Here is a 17,598-nt window from a genome sequence, read left to right as displayed (position 1 = left end):
CTCGCTCTGAGAAGATCTGACTGGCCGAAAAAAGCTCTGTAGAAATATTTGGCACAGGAAGAAGGTCTCGCATGACTTTGAAATCGAGCTCCATTCACCCATTTACTAGCTATGCAGTAAGTGTAAAGAAAAAACAAATGTAAAACCCTTCGCACTCTTTTTCCTATCCTCTGTCACCAGACCAGATGTCTGGATTTCTCTTCAGAGCCTAGACTCCAGACCAAGGAATCACTCAGAAGGCATTCAGGAAGAGGCAGCTGCATGCCGCTATCGGGGAGCAGAGAGCAGATTGTTTTCTGGCAGAGGAGCACCCCTACTCGAGGCACTGGCTACCGCTAAAAATCTCAGAAAGCGAAAGCACTTGGGAGCGCATTTAGCGGGTCAAAGATGAGGATTTACTCTATTCTAGGGGCCATTATGACACGAAGTCATATGACAATGTCCATTTAAAAGCTCGGAATGTGCGGGAGAGCAAATAACTCTAAAAGTATGACATCCTATAAATAATAACTGTTGCATGCCTCTTTTGTTGGCTATATGGTTGGCTATGTGGCCTGCTGTTCGCATGTCCTGTTCGCACTGCTTAGAGCCGTTTAATGAATGTTGGCACTTGGCGTGCAACCCAACACAGCAGCAACCATGCCCCTCAATGCTGCTCAACGACACGCACCCATGCAAGCCCCACGAGTTTGGCCAGGGCACTTCGGTAAAACCAATTTGCCGTTGTAGCCAGCAGACCGCAGCAGAGGCGCGTTGCAATTGCTACGCCCCGCGTCTGTGTCTGACTTTTGGGTCAACTCTTGTGCAATGCATGCAACTCTGCCCCCAGATTCCGCATCCATCCCACGGCAAAGCATCTCAAGCTGACGGATACAATACAACAAGGAGGTAAAAGCTGACTTTTACCATGCTAACCTCTGGCGAAGCTGGCAAAGGTTGTCCAGCGCACAGCTGGAGTCAAGTCTCTCTCCCAGCCCTTTCCGCCAGCGAGTCATCCTTGGTGTTTAATATTTTATTGAGAAAGAAAGAAACAAGAAGCACTCGTAGTCGCCCGACCGACAACTTTTCCCGACTGACTCGACTAAATAAACAAACAGTTTAAATGAAAATGTAAAGTGGAAACTATGTAAGCCACGAGAGTGTGTGTAGCACACATTTTCCTGGGCGCCAGCAAAGTTTTCATGTTCCATTTGCTAATGAAAAAGCGCAAAATTCACTCAATACGAGATGCCGTGTGGCTGGGGGTGTGGATGGCTCAAAGTACACTGCACCACACCACTCCACACGAGTGAGCTGGCATGTGGTGGGGCAAAGTTGCACCGCTTAGTACACCACAATTGATATATGTACCTCAATGTAGTCACCACCTACCCATACGGGCTCTGTTCTTGGGAGCTTACTTGCGACTTTCGAATGGCCGCGGGGAAGGAAACAAAAGGGTAACTTTTCCTTCTGGGAAATCAATTTCCAATTAGCTTCCTCTGCCACAGACTCTCCTCCTTCGTTCCGGTCATACGGGATTTTAATTGGAGCACACACTCAAGTGCAGGATTCGAAATGATTTCTGATTATGATCCCCATAGAACTCGTAGGGGCTCGCAGTGGGGACCGAATGGTGGCATGCACCATGGGCTTGAAAGCTGCTTATCATATCTGCGGGTTGTAGGTCCACTTACGCGAAGTGCACGCAATTGTGGAGGCAATCAAATGCCAACATCCCACCCAAACTCCCGCACCCTGAGTCGCAGAGATTGGGGTTCACTTATTGACGCAAGCTTGCCTAACCATTTAAGTTGTGCAAATTATCGACCGACAAATCGTGTGCCATGATACACTTTACAGCAGACATCGGGCCCCTCATTCCAGTCATTAATCAAATATTATTCAATCATATTTGAGGGCCTACCCACTCGATACCCCCACCTGCTACCTGACTCATCGTGCAAGTTTCCCATTATCCTCATTGTGTATTCCCTGAGCCTTACACAAAAGCAAGACCCTGGCAAAGGAAATCCTTAAATAATTAAATACAAAATGCCAAATGCCGAACACAGGCGAGGCCTTTGACAATCCTCTGTACATCCCTGATCGGGGGAATTCTTGCCGTAATAATGTGTAAATATTAGAATCGAAATTGTTGAGCCAGAGAGGGGACTGGGTGGGGGAGGGGAGGGGAGGGAGAAGAAAACCATTTGAGCCAAATGTTAAATCTACAATAAGTTAGCAGACAGACGTAAAAAAGCGAATTCATTGACATGAAATTCGGGTAGAGTTTTACGTGACAAAGCCATGAAATCGAATTTGTTAAGCGACCGGAAATGCGCTCAACTGTATGTGTGTTTGTGTGTGTGTAAGGATGTGTAAATACATATACATGCATACGTATGTTTGCTTAGAGAACGGCTGAAGCCTTCATGTGCTGCTCCTGCTGTCTATATGTTTTTTGATTTATGCCAAATTCGGCCCACATTTGCTACGCTCCGCTCCGCCTTTTAGCAAGGGCCCGTCCGGCGTACTCAGGCATGAATTTCGTGAGCTGCCTCAGGAAGCTTATTTGCTTTCGCCAACAGAAAAGCGAGTGAGAAAGTGAGAACCAGTGCATGGCAGGAAGAGGGACGGGAGAGGTGGAAGAGACAGCAACAGAAACAGAAACAGAGACAAAGGCGGAGAATAGACGACAGGCGAGCACAAAAAGAAAGACACACTTGAAATTGTTTTTGCATTTCTTCAGCCTCTCATCCCCCTCACGCCTGTTGGCTGCCTTTGTCTCTTCCTGCCCTCCTCCCCAGCATAAATAAAATATAAAAGCCTAAGAGGGGGAGTGGCAGCAGCTGCTTTTGTGTGTAGGGAATGCGTCGACGACCTTCACTTCAGGTAAGCAGCACACAAAATTGTCAGAGAACATTGCTGAAAATTCAAAGCACCGTGTGCCCCAAAGAGTGAGAGAGATGCAGGTAGTCGGAGCAAAAGAAAGAAACACAAAGGAGAAATAAAACTGGTTCAAGGGTCCGGGTCTCGATTAAGAGGGACTCGCATTTGCCTCAAGTGCGCTGAAGAAGGATTCTTCGTACAGAAGACCCGCAAAAAACTGGACTCTATCCAATGCAGCAGAAAGTGCTTCCTGGGGAAGTGGCAACTACGAACAGTTCGTTCATAAATCAGAGTACATGGCCCTGCGCCTAGCTTTAAGTGCCCGAGCACGTACCTGATTACAGGAAACCAAATCGAACGAAAGTTTGGCCTTAGAGGGGTGGGCGGGTGACCAAGGTTAAAGCCTGATACTGCTCAATTTGCACGCACTGGACAGCAGGGTCCAGCTGGGGGTGAATGGAATCAATTGTCCCGCACAGATTTAGGGAGTGAGAACGGGCGGGCAAGCTTCCGGGAAATGGCGGCTCATTTTGTATTAATCAAGGTGGCAGGAGACGCAGCCACGTCTGGCCTGATGGCGGCATAAACTTTTATTTCATCCATTCCATTCCATCTGCGCCTACAAAATAAGCATTCATTTCCTCTTGTTTGCCATTTCTGACTCAAAGTTTCGTAGGGGACTATATCTTATAGGTACAGGCCTTCCTATCCTGTAGATCTCCTGCAGGCCTCTCTGTAGATGCTGATCATTGGGATGTTCCAACACGAGGCACCCAGAACAGGTAGATACACAAGACAAACGGGAGAAGTTGAACATTTCACGTGACCCACAAATGGAGGAAATAAACGCCGAAATAACAGTTGCAGCCACTGACGTAACGGAATGGTAGAACAGGGACAGGGACAGGGACAGGGACTTTGACTGGGACTGGCAGAGGGGCCGAGGAATGTGTGGCATTTTGAAATGAAATGCGACTGTTCTAATTTTGTCTCTGGTTGGATTGCTCCTGTTGTGGCTCGTACTCGTGCCCTTAAATATTTATTCGAAAAATGAGCAGCTAAGCGGACCCCAGCACACACACACACACACACACGCTGACACGCAGAGCCGCACACTTGCACCAACCATCGCATAAATTATTAATGCTCCCCATACGCTCGGCTCCGGCTCCGGCTTCGACCCCATACCCCGTCCGTGCGGTTGCCTTCTGTTCCGTCTGCTCGAGGCCCCGAGAATTGGCTGAATCGCTCGATTTCGCTGCTCCTGCTGCTGTTTTGGCTTTTGCTGTGCCCTGGCCCCTGGGTCTGCAGGGGCCTGTCTGCCTCCTGCCTCCTGCCTTCTGCCTCCTGTCTCCTGTCTGGCCCTGCTTCTGCCTGTTGCGGCCTTCGGCCTATTATCATTTATTTAGTTATTTATTTACGTGGAGCGTAAGTCGGCAGCAATACTTTATTTTCATTTTAGTTGCGGCGAACGGCATCCATATCTATCCATCCGCCAGAATGTGAAGTGCGAAATTGGAGTAATCCTGACTCCTTTGCTAAGGAATAGCACAAGGAGTCAATGGAAATTCTGCGGCTTAAAGACACAAAGATAACTACTTTAAGTTTCGGCAACAGTTTAACAATCTGTCCTTCTGCATTGCGACTTTAGTCGATAGTTAAAATTAGGATTTAGTATGTAATTAAGTCAGCAAGCAACCACTTGCACTATTAAACGGTCAAATGTCTTTTCGATTTTTCAATTCAACCGTTTTGATTGGCCCATAAAGCTTGCTCTTGCCGCTTGCTATTTGTATGTGAATTTCTTGAGAAACGCTTTGGTAATGGGAAAGTGTAAAAGTGGGACTCCTAAGCAGATGTTCTGTGATAATAGTAATCGCATACCCTCTCCTTGCTTGGGAATCCGAGTGCAGGCATTCCAGCCATCTTGCCACTTGGTTAATATGCCTTTTCGGTGCAACAATAGTTGACCCGCACAATAACTCAGGAAGCTCAACTCCCTGCTATCGTACTCCTTTAATGGCAGTCATTTGCCATTTGTCCACAAGGACTCTCGTTTCCAGTGTCCAATAACAACAGCCCCAATGGAAGAGCAGACCCGATGGCGGCCATACCAGAAGGAATTGTGTTTGCATAGCGCCATTAATTTGCCACCCACTGCCCTGCTCAATTGCTGCTCATGTCCCCATGCTTGGGGACATTTTGTGGGTTGACAGCTTTGACGGAACGCTCCCTCCGAATGTCGGAAATTGACTAATAATGGGGTTAATCGGCAATAACGATCACTCCTAGACAAGCTAAATTGTCTGCCCAACATAAATGCACAGCCACAGACCCCAGACCCCAGACCCATCCCCACTTGTACGTATTTCCGATTAAAGAACCTATTAAGCATGAGCAGGTGCCAAAGTGAGGTGTTTGCAGGCTCTGCTCGCAGAGCTCAAGTGTCCATTGTAGTCATGTACAAGGAATCGTATGTGGCAGGCAGAATGAGCTGTGGCGACCGTTTAGACTCCAGTCAACATGTCGCCCACAGTGGCCTCCCTAGTGCCCATAGCCTTGAGGCTACTGCAAGTCCTTTGGCAAAGAGAAATCATAAATTTATTTCCCTATTCTTTTGCTCGCTTTCTCCACTACTCGTATTCTGTGCTAAGCTGCTCAATTCTGGCTTTCAGCTCTCTCAGTTGACTTGTTCCCAGCAGTTTACCTTGCAGAGGGAATCAAATGTTTTAGATCTTTAGGCAATGATTTTCCTTTTTATTGCGGAATGTCTGACCTTGAAATTTGCATTGTTTCGCCACGATGCCTTATGTTGCTCGGACTGTCAAGGCGCACAGCGAGCTGAATTTGTTGGAAATCAAATGTTTAAGGAAAAACGACGGCGAAGGACGATGGAACTGCGTCGGCACCTTTCAGTGTTTGGCTGTGGGTTGAAGGCTGCAGGGTACTGACCAAAGGAAACGCAGCGAGGACTACTCGTACGTACTGCCCTCAGTCCGCAGCCGTTTTTCTAACGAGCAATTTAGCAAACTCACTGAAGCGGAATTAATTGCAATCGATTTTGTTTGGCGGGCAACCAGACAAGATACACGCGGCAGGCGGCAGGTGGCATCGGAGGGCGTCTTCATTAGCGCCAGCACCAGGACCAGGACAAAACCCAGAACCAGGACCAGAACCAGGGCAGGAACAGGGACAGGACAGGGAGAGGGAGGGAGACACGGACAGATATATGCGCCAGTGAGCTCTTTTATGTACATTTGTTTGTCTTAAAGCAGAGTTGATCTACTTTAAAGAGCTGTCTCTCTGGCGTTTATTTTGACAAGTAATTTCTACAGAGCCCGATGTGGCTTGGAATGCTTTCGCCTTTCACTTATCTCATGAATATCACGTACATCACACGCTAGCGTATGCTGTGGGAGCATAAATACATGGATATACTCGTATGTAGGTCCTTTATTGGAATGAAATGGACGGGAAACGGATGCTTGGGTGGAAAGCGTGCGGAATTCTGCTCGTACTCGGACTCGTACTCGCTTGCCATTCCAAGCGATTGGACCAAATGTTTCAATCGAAAACCCAGTCAAATGTTAACACTTTCAAACTTGCCCGCTTGGTCCTACGAATGCAGGAAGGTGTCTCCCTGCCTCAGTGCATAACCCTCGCCTGCTCATTGGGCGAACGAAACTTTTCATGTTTTTTTCTTTTTTCTTTTTGTATTATGTTTGGGGTTATTCAAAAAGTTTCCCCTCCGCAGAAGACCATAAATACAAATTTTGCTCTTTTCAATTTTCCATTTTCCATTTTTATTTGCAGCAGAATCGAGGGGATCAACTTTTGGCACGCTATGCCCACGACGACCCGTCGGGTTGCGGGTGCGGGGATTCCCATTCGTATTCGCCCAGAGAGCGGGTATAGATACGGGCACAGATAGAAGCTGAGGTCGAACGTGTGCCCAGGCCTCGGGCAGCTCCGAATTGCTTCTGGTGGATCCGCGACGTGAGCTAAGATGCTGCTTGATTTTAACCAAGTTAAATAAACCGGCCAAGCACACAGGCACGCACACAGGCACGCACACAGGCACGCACGCACGCCTAAACAATCACAGTCACAGGCCGGAAAAAAGCAAAAATAGGACTTTTGAACTAAAGGAAAGATAGGGCGAAAGAGAAATGGCTGCGCCCATCGACGAGAGTGTGCTGAATGCACTGAAGGGGGTGACAACGAAGCAGACCCGCCTGCCCAAGCCGCTGCTCATCAAGATCTATGTGGCCAGCCTGAAGCAGGAGTTCAACCAGGAGCGCCGCATGCTCCTGGAGCTGGTGGGGCCCGAGCTGCAGAGCCTCTACGACGACCGTCAAATCGAGGTTAGTCCGGAATCCCGTACACCAGTAGAATCTCCTTTTAGGCTGACTCAAGCGACTTTCTCTCTGTCATTCACACAGCTGGAGTTCGTGGACATGCACTTTGGCACTGGGGCACTGGGGGTCAACCAACTGGAGCGGGATCCCTATTTGCTCGAGGACTACTTGCACGAGATCGACACCTGTCATGCCCACACGAAGAGCGTCTTCTTCCTGGCCCTCATCGGCGATGGACTCGGCCGCCTGCCGCTGCCCACGCATCTGGACGAGGACATCTATGCGGCAGTGTTGGCCGACCCTCAGACAACGCCCGAACAGGAGGCTCTTCTGGCCAGGTGGTATGAGATGGATGCATCCAAGGTGCAGCGCCAACTGAAGCAGGACTATCGGTGTGTAAATTGACTTAGGCACTGGACAACAGCCAAAACCTTCCCTTGTGTACCCCTTTAGAGTACTGCCCATGGATGCCTGGCTGAGCGAGTCCCAGCAGCTGCAGAGGATGCTGGAGCAGGCCCTGCAAAGTTTTGTTCAAGGACCAGGAGCATCAGCGCGATCCGCAGACTTCCTGAAACGGGTGCAACAGCTGAGGCGCACACAGATCGAGCGCGAAGTCGAGCAGGCAATGGGTGAGCACTTCTCTATCTCTTCACCTGTCAATCACCACAATCCCGGCTCTATTCTCGCAGCGCTCTCCAGCGAGAAGATCTTGGCCGTGTTTCGGGAGCGGGCCGCTCAGAGCAGCAAGAGGGATGTGGAGGCCAGCGAGCGGCTTCGCAAAATCAAGGACGAGCTCACCATGAACCTCTCTACGGACAATCACACAACGCTAGTGTAAGTGTAACTCCCAACTCAGACGGGGTGAGGAAGGGTCGATCTCATTGTGGTTATTGTTGTCTTCCCACCAAACAGGGTGCCCGGCAGTGCCTCCTGCGAGATGATCGACCCCGACAATGAAGACCACGAATCCTATCTCAGCAAATTTAAGAACAAAGTCACCGACAAGCTGCGCCTGCTGATCGAGGCGCACATCACCAATGATCCCGATGTAATCAAGGGGAGGAAAAAGACTGTTCAGGTGAGTGAGCGGATTGCTGGAAGGCGAGATTAAGTACCCGCCAAGTGCTCCCCAACAGAAATACATTTACACTTCGCAGTATTTTTATGTGATCTATTGTATTGTATCCAGTGGCAATAGAGATCGAACTCGATCGAAACTGAACAGAATTTGCTGCTTGGAATTATTTCTTGCGGTTATTGCGACACTCATGGTTGGTCTTGAACAATTAAAGATTTAACTACGAAATACGAGCTGCAACCACTACCGACAGTCCCATCCAGTCAGTTTTGTGGGAAAACAAGGAAAGAGAGAGAACCTTACGGAGAGATAATATATTAACTATCAAATGTCTGTTTACCTCTGAGAGTTTCTGGAGTTGCAAGGTCATTCTATTGAACAGTTTTGTAAACTATTCGTACTTGTACAAATATTTAATTATATACAGAAAACATGCAGATAAGGATTCTGATTAGCTCTCTGAGAATAATTGATTGGAAATACAAAACGTTTTGGCTAGCTTATTCCGATTCAGCATCAATAAGCACAGTAGATGTTTTTGTGGGTTCCAAAAACTTTAAAATTGTATCTTTTTTCTCCGGTAAACACTTAAAGCGCTTAAAAATAGTTGTGTTTAGTTATTTTTAGCCCCACACATGAGGAATCTTCAACTCGGTAGGACGGACTGTGCGATTCATGTAGTGACGTTATATTTTCATTTATTTGCTTTCTTTGCCACACATCCTGAACCATCTGAAATCAAATAAATTGATGGGCTAGACGAATGCACTAAAGTGGCTTCCAGCTGACTTGCAGGGGCGCCCTACATATTTGCGGATCTGAACAAATTTCATATCAAATCTAACCTCGTTAAGGATGCCCTCCACTTCTGCCACCGCTCCGACATCAGAATCAAGAGAATCAGGACATGAAACATGTCGAAAATGGTCGGCAATTGCAATTTCGAGCAAATATTCAATTCCACTGCACGTGCGAGCAAGTATCTTGAGAGTGTGCTTGAAGGAAGGCAGATGGAAGGTGGGCAGGTGGCTGGAAAATTACGTGTAATCCTTGCATATGACAGTTGTCGAAATTGAGTTTGTAGGAGATTTCCTGCAATGAAAACCCATTGCCATTGCCATTGCCATTGCAATTGAGTTGCCCAAAGAGAGAGCAGAGAGCAGTAGAAATGGGTTGGCTCAAGGTTTCAGCTCCGCTTGGATCGCTTTCCGTTCCACTCTGGGGCTGTATGAGTCGCATTTCACTGCACAAGTCGCGTCCTGCCTGGCCCACTCTCAGGGATGGCTTTTGTTGAAAGCATTTAACATTTTAGCTCGGTCGCATGCGAAGGACGACGCGTAACCCGAACTGGTTGCTGGTCTGGGCCATTAGCGGACGTGGAATGGTCGGAGCGCCGCCCAGCTCTGCTGACATATTAACACACTTACACTTGGGCACAATGTAGCCACGCCCAGGTCGTCCCTTGTTTGCACTTAACGGTGCAGCAACATGAACTGCTCTCACTCTCTGTCCTGGCTTAGATAAGAGCGCGGCAATGGCATATCCTGCATCCCACCCACTCTGACAAAATGTTGTGGCATTTTTAGCCGCAACCAAGAAATATGCAAAGTGTGCCCTGCCCTGCCCTGGCCTGCGCGTAACCCTCCACATCATCATCATCCTCGGCTGCACCTGCGGCTTCTGCACCACATTGTGTGAGCAACTCTTGTGCGGCGAGGCAAGACCTTTGGCACTCGAATGGAATAAAATTAAAGCAAGTCAAATGCCAACTAATTAAGCAGCAACTGTGGAAGCCTTAAAGCGTTCACGAGAGGGGAAGGATTTTTCTGACAGGAGCTGTCCTGCCAATATTGATTTAGTAGCCCAAGCCTCGAGAAATGCATTACGCAGAGGCTGTCAAATGAGATTTGCCAAGCAAAAGCAGCTTACAATCGTCGGGTTTGGGCTTGAGCCAGAGAGTAAGACTGAGCCGGAGTCTGATCCTGCCAAGGATGCTGGCCCTTGTTAGTGGCAAACATGCCACGGCCAGACAAGTTGGGCGGGACCACCCGCCACTCTACTCCACCACGCTCCAGTCCATTCCATTCCACTCCACACAGCAGGTGACACACGCAGAGGTACAGAGGTGCAGGTAAACAAAGTTACGAGGCAAGCAAGCACCTGAATGCCACTCACATTCAGACTCATGAAGATGACGACAATGATGTGGTGACGTGGTCTGGTCCCGGCCCAGCAGTCCCAAACGGAAGCGGATGATACCCTGACATATACATGTTTACTAGTGAACGAGTTCTAAGGGGGGTAGAGAGCATCTGGCCTTAGATGAATTGGCGTGCTGGACGGAAGGATGTGTGGCGAGGTGAGGTGTTTGCCAGGATATACATATGTGGCGTGGCTGGCAAAACCAATTACTGACAGACCAATGCCAGCACCGACTGAAGAGCTTAAAAATGAATTTCTATGCAAATTATTTGCATGTGTGTGGGCGCACAAGGTATTTTGCATGTAATCCAAAATAATTACAATCTGTCCGAGTGCCGGGAAAACTACGAGCTGAGCGTAGACCCTAGCGACTGCTTTAATCTACTCGTAATCGTAGTCGTCCTTGTACTTGACGGAAGTCCCTCTCTTTCCGTTCTGTTTTTGTGGTTGCAGGAAATCTTTCACGAGCACGCCACTCACCTGCGCATCCTGCGCGATCACGTGGAGAGCGCAGCGCTCATTGAGTCGCGAGTGCCGCAGAAGCTGCGGCAGAATCTGATGGCCAACTTCAGGAACGGGAGCCGGCACGCGCCGTACTTCATCTGCGGCTCGGATGGCAGCGGCAAGAGCGCCCTCATCAGCACCTTGTACGGGCAGGTGGGCAGCTGGTTCGTCTCGACGAGGGTCCATCGCGTGATCCGGTTTGCCAAGGCCACGCCGCGCTCGGCCTACAACCTGGAGCTGTTGCGAGTGATCTGTCAGCAGATCTCGATTATCTTCAACATCCCAGAGGGCTACCTGCCCAAGGACGCCTCCTTCGACCCGCTGTACATCAGCACCTGGTTCCAGAACCTGCTGCGCCGCGTCGAGGACATGAGCAACGACGTCCTCTTCCTGTTCATCGACGACCTGCACCTGCTCAACCCCCTCGACTGCGACATCGTGACCGCCCTCTCCTGGCTGCCCACCTCGCTGCCCTGGAACGTGCAGATCATCTGCAGCTCCACCACCCCCGTCGAGCAGCTCAAGTTCACGCCCATGCAGCGGGACCGCTTCAAGTCGGCGGAGTACCAGTTCGACCTCAACCTGGGCGAGTACGCCACGGAGCTGCAGCGACCCCCCCAGTGCGTGCCCGAGGTCAGCTTCGTGCTCTACGTGGAGCAGCAGTTCGACGGCCTCGAGCGGCACTACGGCAGGCAGGCGGTGGGCAGCCTGGCCGCCTACATCACCTGCTCCGAGTACGGGCTGAGCGAGACAGAGCTCCTGGAGCTGCTCATGCCCACCGATGATCCCGAGTCGCTGATCGACACCAGGAGCGGACACTTTAGCTTCGCCACCTTCAAGAAGATCCACAGGGAAATGGGTGAGTAGGGGGCAGTGGGGAGTGTGCATGCTGACATCACATCTGTTTTATTGTAGACAAACTGCAGCTGCTGCACGACAAGATCATGTCCGGCAAGGTGCTTGTGCAGTGGCGCCACAACTACTGTGCGGTGGTGGCCAAACGAAGGTACATGGGTGGCCAGAGGACGCGCAACCTGCACATGGAGCTGGCCAACCTCTTCTTCCCGCAGGACGAGGACGAAAGCACGCTGGAAAACGAGTCCACGCAGAGTGAGACCAAGTCCGTGGTCAGCCTCAAGGACAGTCTCAGGGAGCGCGATCTGCACCACAAGGACAGGGAGCGCGAGAAGGACAACGTCTCCGCAGGCCGCAAGTCCTCCTCCACCCACCACAACGACGACACCTCCACCTTCTACAACCCCATAGCCGCCGACGTAAGCTACAGCATGCGGCACGTGGAGGAGAGCTGGCACCACCTGATGCGCTCCGACGACACGACTCGCTTCAAGCAAATCGCAGTCTGCAACTTTGATTTCCTGCTGGCGGCGGTAAGCTCTTGGCTCTCTTTCCTTCCGTCAATCCCCAGTTAGTTCTGGGGAAATGACAGTTGTATTCATTCCCCACAGTCCCATCCTTGAGTAGAAATGCAATCAACTCTGTTTTTCTGGCAGCTGGCAGCTGAGAGCTGTGAGCTGAGAGCGGAGCTCTGCTTAATTGGCTGCCTAATTTGGCAATCAAATTGTCAATTTTCATTAAGCTTCATGTTCCCCAAATATGGCTAGAGACCCAAACAGAGACGGTGCTCATTCAGACGGACAGTACGACAGACAGCTATGCAAATAAGTGAATGGAGAAGCTTGATTTGGGTGTGGCATGCGTGAGCCATTTGCGAAAAATATGATACATATTCCAATGTACACAAGAGCGTTCCTTAGCGTTAATTAGCGTTTGAGTGACTTTAAAAGGGTTACTCTAAATGGCCAACATGGATAATCACATTTGAACGCGTAATTTATTAAATTTGTCTACTCCGACAGCTATGTATGTAGTTGCAGGCGACCATTTGGAACATGCTGAAAATGTATAATCCAACTAAATATCATACAGCTGTCAGCCCTCTCCCACGCTCCCTTTTGCCCGCGTCATATCCGACAGGCAGAGGCAGAGGCAGGGCAGGAAAAGTTTTCTTTGTCTATTTTTTTGTATACCCGGTACTCGACAAGGAAATAGGGAATATTGTATTTGTGGTACATATTTATGACAGATGTAGAAAAAATGTAAATTGTCATTTTCGAAAAACACATAAGGTTATATATGTACATATGTAAATACAATAACTGACTAGGAAAAGGCATACAAGTTGTGACGCGTACGAAGCCACTCACGTTCCTCGTCGTTTTTATATTGTATTGGTATATTGTATTTGTGCGAATAACGGTTGTATGTAACGCACAGAAGGAAACGTTTCCGACCCCATAAAGTATATATATTCTTGATCAGCATCAATAGCCGAGTCGATTGAGCCATGTCTGTCTGTCCGTCCGTCCGTCTGTCCGTCTGTCCGTCTTGTTTGTCGGCTAGTTCTCAGATACTATAAGAGCTAGAGCCACCAAATTTTGGCACCAGACTGCTGTATGCTCACACTGTTACAAGTGTATTTCAAAAATGAGCCACGCCCCCTTCCACCTCTGCAAAAGGGCGAAAACCTCCCAAATCTACAATTTTGAAGATAACAGAAAACTAAAAACGCCATTCCGTAGGGAATGAGCATATCTATCAGATCACCAACTGGGGTCCGATTGGATCATTATTATAGCCACAATGGAGAAATTAATTTTCAGTGGCCAAACCCACCCCGTCCCGCAGCATTCACACTCTGCTTCGCGCTGTTTATGGCCTCTGCCCCTGACACATCTCTGCCGCTGCCTCTGCCGCTGCCTCTGCCTCTGCGGCGACTCTGCAGTGTGTGTCTATAGGGGAGGGTGGCGAGCTAGAGGAGCGTGTTGGCGTGAGTAGTTTTGTTGATGTAGATGACAGATGAAGAAAAAATGTAAAATTTGATAAATAACCGCTAAGGTGCAGATGAAGTACTGAGTGCCGGGTATAAAAGTTGTGACGCGTAAGAAGCGTCTCACACGTCCCTTCTCGTTTTTTGTCTCTTTCAGATTTTATTACGTTTTGGCTTATTCATTTATGCAGCCACTCATTTATTCAGTCAGACAAACTCATTATTCGGATCTGCAATGCATTGCAACCAAATTTCGCGACCCTCTCTCTGTATGTGTGTGTTTTATATTCCTTCATTTATTCTCTAAATTTTTCTTACTTTACTACTACGTTCTTACACTAGCGGGTATATAATATGATGCGGGAAGTATTGGGAGTGGGCGCCCCACGCGCGCGGTACTGCCGCAAAGCATTGCTTCGCACGCTGTATGTGTGTGAGTGTGTGTGTGTGTGTGTGAGGCAATCGAATTAAAGTTGTTTGCTTAAAGTGTTTTTGCCATGCAATCTCCTCTGAAATATGCATTTCATGATGATTTTTTACCGTCAACGTTTTCCCCGTTGAGAACGAATGACTGAACAGACAAGGTTGCAAATGAAGCGAGGAGGAATGTGAGACGCTTCTTACGCGTCACAACTTTGATACCCGGTACCCATTCTTATGTATGTGGGGGTTTATGTTTATTGTTTATAAGTAAAGGTTAATAAGTTATTAAGTATGGTATAACGGTACAAGAATTAGGTTTCTGCGTCGTTCCCTCTCAGCGTTCTCTCGCCGATCGGTTGTCCGCTCTCGCTCTCATTCGTTTTCTCTTTGCGTTTGCTCTCGTGTTTCACCCTTGCTCGTTTTGGTGTTTTTTCTAAGGATCGCAATTTGCAAAACCCAGCCCACATGTAACCTTATTGTAATGCATACATATGTATGTATGTACATATGTACTGAAATGAATATCTTCATTCTGGGTATAATAATGATCTGCATCGATCTTAATTCGGCAATCTGATAGATATGGCCATTCTCTACGGAACTGCGTTTTCTCCTTTTTTCAAAGTAGTGTAAGTATGTGAGAGATTTTCGCCGTTTGTGCACTTGTAACAGTGCACTGTTACTGCACACTGCAGTGTGGGCAAATATAAGTCTGGGTGCAAATCTTAACAGACATAGCTATATCGACTCGTATCATAGCTTGGTACTGATCAAGAATACTTTATTATTCTAGAGACGGATACACTTATTTGTGAGTGTTACGTTTTTCGAGCACAAATACATTATAACCTGTTTACTCTTAGAGTACCGGGTATACAACAAATGAACCAATTTGCCGTAATTAATGATAACAAATAACAGTCTCGGCAGCACGCAGAATCCATCGATGCTTACTCGCGACTGCACGTACATACATAGAGAGGAACGAGACATAAAGGTTCGAATAGTTGATGGCACTCTTGAGGTCCTGCCTTGCAAATTGTTCTTTATACTCAATATATGGCCTAGAATACCCGATCATAGCGTAAAAAGGGTGGAAAAGCACAAGAGAAATGTAATAAGGAGCGTCAGGCAACGCAGACATTTAATGAAATCAACTATTTTCTTTGTTGCTAGCTGCACGAGCTGCAAGAATAGAGAGAAGAGGCTCGATAAGAGCTGCATAAACTTTTAATGTAATCGCACCTACAGGACGTCAGAGATGTAGGTAGATATTTAATGAAATTCCTGCATCTTTGTTATGCTCCCTGGGGGTACACCTTGGGTATTGCTTTTGAAGATAAAATACTACCGTACAGAGTCATGTTTGTTTAGGTGGCAGAGTATCTAATTAGTTTCAATGAGAACTCATTCGCTATTAAATATTTGTTTGTTTGATTCAATCTGCTTTATGCTGTAATCAATTTTAAAGACTCACTTTTCTGTCTTCCCCAACTGCAATCCAGGTTCAAACGGTCTCGATCAGCTATCTGCGCTGCCTGATCGAGCACGTGCGATGCTTTATCCTGGATAGGGACATCGAGCTGATCTACTACACGATACGCAAGTCCAGCGATGTACTAACCCGCGACCCCATGCAGCTGGGCTCCCAGCTGATCTCCTGGCTGCGTCCGATCAGCGAGCACGACGACGACGACAACTCGCTGCTCAGCATGACGGTGCGGTCGGCCACGGCCTGGTGCGACGGATACGCCGTGCCGCTGCTGGTACCCCTCACGGGATGGCTGCCAGCACCGCTGCCGTCGCAGATTCGCACCATGACGGTGTCGGGTACGGGCGTCATCCGAGCCGTCTGTCTGGCACCCTCGAAGCAGCACCTCATCCTGGCCACCAGTTCGGGCGAGGTGCAGCAGTGGCACATCATGAGCAACTCGCTGGAGCACATCTTCAAGGGTGAGTCGTGCCGTGTCTTGTTCCGCGTAATGTCCCGCCATTAGGCGAGCTAATCATGCGACTCCATTTGCGATAACGCCCTCCCCAGGACACACTGCGGCAGTCACGTGCCTGCTGGTGGCCCCCACTACAGAGCCGGAGCTCCTGCTCACCGGCTCCGAGGACACCAGCGTGCTCGTCTGGCACGTCTCTCAGCGCGACCGTCGGGCGCACATCAAGTGAGTGCTCCACTACCCTGGCACCCACCCTCAGGGTAATTTGTAAATCTCTGCAGGCACTATTTATCCATTCGCCCTCCGCCATCCACCTCCCTTCTCCCCTTTTCGTTTCAGCGCCCACACCGCCCCCATAACGGGCGTGGCAGCCGGGGTCAACAATACGCTGATCATCAGCAGCAGCGAGGATGCGACAATCGCCATCACAGACCTGGCCAGCGGCAAACTGGTGAGCACCCGACACCACACACTCTCTCTGGGTCATGTCTGCCATGTCCATTGAATAGGGACTAGTAGTAGTAGTAGTAATAGCAGTAATAAGTGGCGTGCCACTGTGCGAACAACTGGATTAGTTAATTAAAATAGTAAAGCCATGAAGGATGCATTGAAAGAATGTATGTACGTAGAGGCGGCCATCTATCTGTATGTTTCTATTCAAACAATTCTCTGTATTTCTAAGCAATTGCTGAACGCAATCAGGTTGTCTATGTCTAATGGTTTTACACAACTCTGCATAGCAACGTGCTGGGTCTTCGACCCTTAAACTGGCAGCATTACTCTCTTGCTTAGCTATTGGAAAATTGTATGGCGCAGCGTTTAATTGATATCAATTTAGATAGCAAAGAACAGAGCTAAGCGTTAAAGCGGAGACCAAATGGAGCCCCCCTTTTGGCTGATTATATTTTAGTTCCCTTTGGTTGGAATGCTAATGGAAAAGAGAAATGAAACGGAAAAGCCCACCCATACAGAAGCTAATTGCGAAACCGAAGCGAACCGAACCGCACCGCAAACCAAATCAAACAGACCAAATGCTTTTGCATAATTTCTGTGTAAGCGGACCTCGGGAACTGCTGCGGCAGCTGCCGGCACAGGGATTCAAATATGCGAAATGTGACCTCTCATCCCCCAAGCGACTGTGGGCGCTTACCCCCCGCAGCAGTCACAAGGCAAGGTCACACCAAAGGCGCGGCAGAGAGTGGGCAGATTCTGGGCGACATGTGTGCACCGCTTGTTGAACATGAGTTTGAGCGGCTGCCACGCCACGCACTTGCGGCTGTTCCGCGTACCGGGCTGCAAATGAGGCGTGGCAGGAGGACACCCTTCGGGGGGTCGCCTTCCCCTGCCCTAGTTCTACGGCGCAGACCC

The 17,598-nt window shown here is 48.8% G+C and overlaps 1 protein-coding gene across 7 annotated transcripts in view; it reads left to right on the top strand.

The window, feature by feature from the left end:
• LOC117890259 overlaps positions 1-17,598 on the top strand; it is a 32,820-nt gene that overhangs the window by 5,170 nt on the left and 10,052 nt on the right. For all 7 annotated transcript variants that reach the window (XR_004648566.1, XM_034795016.1, XM_034795014.1 and 4 more), the window contains 10 exons: positions 6,685-7,235; positions 7,314-7,621; positions 7,683-7,858; positions 7,919-8,063; positions 8,142-8,307; positions 10,963-11,872; positions 11,929-12,401; positions 15,790-16,237; positions 16,326-16,455; positions 16,570-16,681. Coding sequence is in view for 6 of the 7 variants with exons in the window: in XM_034795016.1 (XP_034650907.1) it covers positions 7,041-7,235; positions 7,314-7,621; positions 7,683-7,858; positions 7,919-8,063; positions 8,142-8,307; positions 10,963-11,872; positions 11,929-12,401; positions 15,790-16,237; positions 16,326-16,455; positions 16,570-16,681 (3,063 nt within the window). In the remaining variant the exon portion in view is untranslated. The remainder of the gene's footprint in view (positions 1-6,684; positions 7,236-7,313; positions 7,622-7,682; positions 7,859-7,918; positions 8,064-8,141; positions 8,308-10,962; positions 11,873-11,928; positions 12,402-15,789; positions 16,238-16,325; positions 16,456-16,569; positions 16,682-17,598) is intronic.

The sequence above is a fragment of the Drosophila subobscura genome, chromosome E, assembly GCF_008121235.1.
Source record: "Drosophila subobscura isolate 14011-0131.10 chromosome E, UCBerk_Dsub_1.0, whole genome shotgun sequence".
NCBI classification, from domain to species: domain Eukaryota; kingdom Metazoa; phylum Arthropoda; class Insecta; order Diptera; family Drosophilidae; genus Drosophila; species Drosophila subobscura.
Note: the sequence above shows the minus strand (reverse complement) of the source record. Positions and strands in the feature narration are given on the sequence as shown.